We start from the raw sequence: 6,970 nt of genomic DNA, 5'->3' as shown, positions 1-6,970 counted from the left end.
ATGTGTATTGAGCTCTCTTCCGACTTTCTCAAATGAAGTCAGATTCGCCGTCACCCTCTTTCCCTTGCTAGAGTGGAGGAGCGGGATTCGCTGTGGCCCGGAAGCCCTTTATTTTCTTAAATGGAATCTATTCCCAAACTCTCCCTGCTTGACCCAGCTCTTTAGAGATACTCTCCGGGGGTCCATGAACCCCTCAAATCAAGTCACTTTGAGTGAGACGCGCCTTGGGATCGCCATGGTGAACAGGTCGGGAGTTTGAGTTACACACACACACACACACACACACACACACACACACACCCCACCAGTGACATTTGGTAGCCTATCATCCCAAATTTGCTGCCCAGAGCAAGATTTTTAGTCTAAGCCTGATTCCTTGGAACTGATTTCCGCACGGGTCACAGCGTGTTCTGTCCCCTTTCCCAGCCATTGCTCCCAATCTAAGTGTGTGGGTCGAACCCAGTGATCTTTAAGGCCAGGTCTGAGATTCACTAAGGGCTGACAGGGATTGAGAAGGATGAAACCAAAAGTCTACCTGACTCAGGTGACAACTGTTCCTGGCAACCAGGTCCTGAGAAGGCCCAGAGGGCTCAGCGGGGCCCAGGGTCGCAGGGAGTGGATGAAGGAAGATCTCCTTGGACAGGAACAGGGCGGGCAGAAAGCAGAACTTTCTCCTCTTCAAAGAAAGGGCACGGGTGGGAGTAGAGAAGGAAAAGGAAACGAAGAAAGTAATACCGAAACTTTCCAACAGGAGCCGCATTTGCGGCCTGGGGTCCAGGTAAAGACATACATCTTGGGTCACGAAATGCGGTGGGAAATCCTCGGAGGGTGGGCTGGACCCGGAGGCTGCCTCCAGCTCCTGGAATCAGATCTTAACGGCATTTGCGCCAACGCCAGCCGCGGAGCAGCTCAGAGTGAAACTGCAACAATCCGGGTCAAACTGAATTCGTTTGAGTCATTTTTCCCGAGCGACTCGAGCCAGCCCAGTAGAACTGACCCAAGCAGGGAGCCGGAGAGGGAACTAGGAAAGGAAGGGGCGCCGCCTGGCCTACGGAAGAAACTTCCCAGTCCTCTGGATTCCAAATCCGCAAGGATGGAGAGCAAACTACAGTCTTAGGACGCAGCCACAAACAATTGACGTTTTCAGAAGGGGAAGAAAACCCTGCCCCCCTCCAAAAAAAACCCCGCAGTAATGGCGATCTCTGGAGAGAAGAGAAGGGATTCTAGCATTACTGGAAAACTTCTAACTTTCTTTAAGGAAAATGCATTCATGAGTAATGATGAAATTAAAGTGGAATTTTAAAAACATGTCAGAAAGAAACAAAATGATTGCAGGAATCCTTTGGAAGGTAGTTGGACTTGGGGGCTAGGGTGTGCATCTCCTGAGGGCGTTTGCTTTTCCCTTGCCGTCTCACTGTTTCCAGAAGCGGGAATCGTTTCGTAAAGCCTTTGTCGCGACTCTCTGCCCCCTCCGGGCTGAGGGGTAGCAGAAGCCCGGCCAAGGCCTTTGGGGTGCCAAGGCCGGAGGGTCCAAGGCTGGGAAAGATCGCAGGCGGAGGAGGAGGGCGAGGCGGCCTATCTGCTGCGGTGAAATTGAAAGTAGCCCGGGTCTGGGTTTCAGTGTTTTCCCGACTGAGGCCACGGACTAGGGGCCTTGGCGCCTGCCGTGTGGCATTAACTCTTGCTTGCTCTCCCCGGACCCGACGTGAGGGGCGTGTAGCGGTGAGCGCTTTGCTCCGGTGAATCCTTGGCATTTGGGGAGTCATTCTGGGGAACGCCGGCGGGGCGCGTTCATCTTTAAAATGGAGTAATAAATAACCATCTCCCTGCCCATCCTCTGCTCCCACGGTGGGCTTCTGTGCGGATCAAGTGACAACGTGTCATGAGGGAGTGAGTGGAAGTGCTTTGGAACAAGGTGCAGCGTCATTTGCACCCGGCAGGGGTCAAAGCACAGGTGACCCTCCCCGGGAGACACCTTATTAGCTCCTCAGTCTCCCCTAACCGCTTCAGAATTCCAGCGAGTTTTTGCCTATTCTGGAAATGAAATAATGGCAGGAACGCTTAGAGAAAACTCTCAGAAAATCGAAAGCAAAGAGGATGCCGGCAGGTGGAGGAGTGAAAAGGTTAGGGTGGGGGATGGAAATTGGGAGCGGGTTCAGCTATGGATGCTTCCTAGACTCTGATACTAGTGCCCACGAGTAAAAACGTGAATCCTAGGTATTTGCTCCGGATTCAGTGGGATTCCTCTGTGACTCCTGCAAAGTCCCAGAAATGACGATTCCCTGAGCTGCGCGGATTTAAATGCTTCCTGAGGGTGAGCAGCGAGGAGACTTCCGGGGGGAGCGAGGTGTCCTGTCCTGGACTGAAAACAAGTTGGGAAAATGAGCCCACGTTACCGGTTCCCCCGAAGCCGGACAGAGAGAGGCTCAGAGAAAACACGGCATCCAGGAGGGCATGTTAAACTAAAAGTTTATAAATTAAAGGAAAAAAAAATACAACGAATAGAGCTTCCAAATTTCACAAATCTTTTTAAAGTTAATACTCTAGTTGAGTGCACAGTGCCCTTAAGGAGGCGACAAGCGGCGAGGTTGACACGAGGTTGACAGGATCACCTGTCTTAGGTTGCAGGGACAGGGATGGGAGAATCCTGGGTCAGGACGCAGGAGTCGCCGAGGCTAAACGGTAGAGACTGGGCCCAGTGGCCGAACTGCAGAGGACGCCGAGGAAAGGCCGGTCAAGGATATTCACATTGAATACAAAAATAACCATCATTTGAATACAAGCAACTGAAAAGTGCTATAAGTTTTAACCTCCGAAAGAAAGAAGGAAAGAAAGAAAGGAAGGAAGGAAGGGAGGAAGGGAGGAAGAAAGAAAGGAAGGAAGGAAGAAAAAGAAAGAAAGAAAGAAAGAAAGAAAGAAAGAAAGAAAGAAAAAGAAAAAGAAAAAGAAAGGAAGAAAGAAAGGTTCTGCGAAGGACTCCTGGGTTTCCTCTCTCCTGGTTCGGGGGTTCCCAGGAGCTCCCCCAGTTGGTCGCAGCCTGGACCTCCGAAAGGGAAGATGCGGGGCCCTTGCCCTGTCCTGTGCTCAGAGGCTCCCTTCCATACATTCAGCACCCAATCAGGCGCCCCCACCCGAGCTCTGACACCGGGAAGGGGTGGGGAGGAGGGCCCGCAAACCAAACATTTCATGGTTCAATGAACCCCTAGCCTGGGGCTTCTTGGGGCTGCCAGGGCTCTAAACCCCTTTGTAACAATTGCAATTTCCAAAAATAATAGATATGTAGATACACATAGATTGGTAGCATGGATACCATGAACTAGTGTGGCCTAGCGCACGAAGCTCCCGGCAGGCCTGAAATTCTGGGATTCAGGCTTGTGTGGTCTCCAGGAGTTCTCTCCTCTCTGGGAAACGCCATCCCCAGGCAGACACAATCCAAACCCAACATTATGGTGGTAATAAATAATGTCCAAGGGATTCCAAGCAAGTGGGGCGGGGGGTAGGAACAGGGTCCCTAGGCCATAGGACGCCTCTGTTCAAACTAGAAAAAGGCGCCCCCCTCTGGGTAGACCCAGTCCCGCTGCCAGGGCGCACGTCCTGGAGAGCAGAGCCAGGGCTGGATTTCATCCTCCACCTGCCCCCTCCGCGGGGCTCTCCAGTACAGGGCACAACTTGTACAGCCATCAGCGCCCGTCTGGAGCTGGGGCGCGGGGATCATTCGCTGCCTCATCCCAGGCCGGCTCACTGGGTGCCCGCGGCGGCCGCACACGTGGAGAGTGCCCAGCCGGGGAGGCAGTAATAAGGGTAATAGTAGGAGGGCTGCAGTGGCAGCAGCGAGGGAGGCCGCAGCACCTCTCCGGGCAGGTACTGTCTCTGGTCGTCGCGCACCAGCACCTTCACTGCCACCTTCTTGGCGGCGGGCGCCGAGGCCAGTAGGTCGGCGGCCATCTGTCGGCGCTTGGTCTTGTAGCGACGGTTCTGGAACCAGATCTTCACCTGCGTCTCGGTAAGCTTCAGCGACGCTGCCAGGTCTGCGCGCTCGGGCCCGGACAGGTAGCGCTGGTGGTTGAAGCGGCGCTCCAGCTCGAAGACCTGTGCGTGGGAGAAGGCGGCGCGCGAGCGCTTCTTGCGCGGCTTGGGCGCCACGGGCTCCTCCTCCTCCTCTGCGCCGCCCGCGGGCCCGCCGCCGCTGCCGCTGCACAACGTGGGCACGCGTGCGCCTCCTGTGCCAACGCCGTCGTCCTCGACCCTCGGGCTGCGGTCGCCTGTGGACACAGTGAGAACAGAAACGAGGCACTGTCAGTGCCGCAGAGGAGTGAGGTCCGGCCTCAACCGCTGTGGTCGGGGTGGGGGGCGGAAATACCCTTTCATGCCGCCGGAGTGGTGGGGAGGGCCTGGAAGCCGCGGGTCCGGGAGGCAAGTCTTAGAACCCTGTCCCACTCGCTTCCTGCAGCTAAGCTTGTTGTGAGCCGGCAACGAACTCAGCCGCTGTATACACGCTGTGCAGCCAAGATCCAGCTCCTTGCCCTCTCTGGGCTCCAGGCTCCTCGCAGCAATGTGGGCATTGGGCCTGAGCATCCTCGCACGCCTTCTCCTCAGCCCTCAGCCCTCAGCCCTGGGGTTCTAGATGGCGTTTCGGATACCCTCCCTGGGTTCGCATGCCTCCCCACACTCACACTCACACACGCATCGTCACAGCACACACGTGTTGGCTGCGCGTAAAGAGAAAGTGGGGAGATGGATCCTGGAGACAGAAGTATTCGGAGTCTTACGCCCCCATCCACCCGGAATTGTGGGAGGGCTATGGCAATAGGCTGAGTCAAGGCCACGGGTAGGCTTCTCCCTCTCTCTTACAAAGGCAATGCAAGGAGGGCTGGGGTTGAGGGTAGAGGGGTGTCCCTGCTTCAAATCCTTGGACCCTAATCTGACGACAGCTCCCCTGCCTCTTCCCCGCTCTCCCCGCAGAACCCTAGCAGGGAGGTCCAGCAGCAGATAATATTTGCTTGGGGCCAGCGTGAGGCCTACAGCACCGTCCAGCCGACGGGGCAGGCACGGGGGTCTTTCTGACCAAATGACGTGCCAGCTCGTGGTTGAGGAGGTTCCTCCCCCTGCTGAGTCTGGGATGACCTAAATCAAGCCCCTCTGCCTTCAGCTGGCTGCAGGGTTTGCCTCCAGCTCTTGGGTCCTCAGCCCGGCACAGGTCTTCTGGGCCTGGGGTCTGGGAAAGCTAAAGAAACCCTCCTCCCGAAGCTCGGGCTCGGTTGGCCTTCGGCCCACTTGAAATTATCCCTCGTTACCTAGAGTCTGTCATACAGAGTGAAGTAAGTCAGAAAGAGAAAGACAAATACCGTATGCTAACACATATATATGGAATTTAAGAAAAGAAATGTCATGAAGAACCTAGGAGTAAGACACAGACCTACTAGAGAATGGACTTGAGGATATGGGGAGGGGGAAGGGTAAGCTGTGACAAAGCGAGAGAGAGGCATGGACATATATACACTAACAAACGTAAAATAGATAGCTAGTGGGAAGCAGCCGCATAGCACAGGGAGATCAGCTCGGTGCTTTGTGACCACCTAGAGGGGTGGGATAGGGAGGGTGAGAGGGAGGGAGACGCAAGAGGGAAGAGATATGGGGCCATATGTATATGTATAACTGATTCACTTTGTTATAAGGCAGAAACTAACACACCATTGTAAAGCAATTATACCCCAATAAAGATGTAAAAAGGAAAAAAAAAAAGAAATTGTCCCTCGTTACGTATCTTTGAGCTGCGGGGCGGGCTCTGAGACCTCGAGCTGGGAGCATCTCTGATCTCTGGGCCAGGGCCCGGATACTGGCTACCCGAGGTTTCTGGGACCCTCGCTCTTCCCTTTCCTCGATTTTGGGGATTTGAAGACAGACTCAGCCGAAGGCACTGGCAATGGACTCAAAGCCAGGGTGCAGTGGTTCTCTCCCAGTCTGGTCTAAAGTACACTGCCCCACGACGTCGTCTGAGGCTTTACCCCAGGACGCAGCGTTCTGAGGAGTTTCTCGGTCCTCTCTCGGGCTCAGTTGCCAGAGGCTTAGAGCAGCCCGCGCCGATGCGCAGAGCTTAGGGTCTTGGCTAACCCGGGGGGCCCAGGGAACAAGGTGCTAACAGCAGGCCCACCCCACTCGGCGTGGTTGCTCTCCTTGCCCAACCCCTCAGCCCGGCCCCCTTCCCCGCGAAGCCTTAGCCGACCTGAGACGCTGGCCGACATCTCACTGTCGCTCCGGCCCGCGGCTTCCTCCTCCAGGTCCTTGGCTGCGGGAAGCTCACAGACCGGCTGGCCGAGGCCCAGGGTCGCCCCTGTACGGCAGGCCCCGCTGGCCCCCGGCGGGTCCGCGCAGCGCCGTCCGCCCTCGTTCTCCTCGCTCAGCGCCGAGTCCGAATCCCAGCCTCCCGGGCTCTCCGTGGTCCGCCCCGCAGCCGTTCTGGTCCCAGGAGGCGACGCCAGTAGAGAGTCCTCGGCGCCCCCCAGCGCGCCCGCGTCTGTCTCCCCAAAGAGCCGCCAGCAACATACAGCGGGCGCCGCTGCCACCGCTGTACCGCCGAGTACGGGGCGCCCCTCCGTCGCGGACAGCCCGCCGCGCTCCTCTTTCTTGTTGAGGATCGCCTGGATGGAGAAGGGCGTCAAGGTGTTGGCGCCGCGCACAGCCATCTGTGCCGCGGGCCGGAGCGGCCGGCCGGCCGGGCGGGCGGCTGGGGCGCGGGGCAGCTCCGAGCTGAATGGAGCGCGCGGGCCGCCGCAGCGCGAGTGAGCCCCGCGAGCGAGGCCCCTGCAGCCCACTCCTGGGCTGCCCAGCAGCCTCCGCCCCCCTCTGGCCCCGGATCAGCGCCGACCCTCACTCCCACTTCCGAGGCCCACCCCGCCCAGAGACCCCCTCCCCCCCAATCCAGCGCCAGAAGTTCTCCTTTCGCAGCTCAGCTGGATTATCTCATCGCCTC

The 6,970-nt window shown here is 57.1% G+C and overlaps 1 protein-coding gene across 1 annotated transcript; it reads right to left on the bottom strand.

The window, feature by feature from the left end:
* Positions 1 to 2,509: 2,509 nt before the first annotated feature.
* On the bottom strand, positions 2,510 to 6,756 carry NKX3-2 (NK3 homeobox 2). The gene is made up of 2 exons (XM_029235658.1): positions 6,224 to 6,756; positions 2,510 to 4,262 (listed from the first exon to the last, which is right to left on the bottom strand). The coding sequence occupies exons 1-2, from the start codon at positions 6,681 to 6,683 to the stop codon at positions 3,739 to 3,741; spliced, it is 984 nt and encodes a 327-aa protein (XP_029091491.1). The 5' UTR covers positions 6,684 to 6,756; the 3' UTR covers positions 2,510 to 3,738.
* Between the last annotated feature and the right edge of the window lie 214 nt (positions 6,757 to 6,970).

This window comes from Monodon monoceros, unplaced genomic scaffold (assembly GCF_005190385.1).
Source record: "Monodon monoceros isolate NGI ecotype Baffin Bay Population unplaced genomic scaffold, NGI_Narwhal_1 Super_Scaffold_20, whole genome shotgun sequence".
Taxonomy (NCBI): domain Eukaryota; kingdom Metazoa; phylum Chordata; class Mammalia; order Artiodactyla; family Monodontidae; genus Monodon; species Monodon monoceros.
The sequence above is the reverse complement of the archived record's forward strand: the minus strand, read 5'-3'. Positions and strand labels throughout refer to the sequence as shown.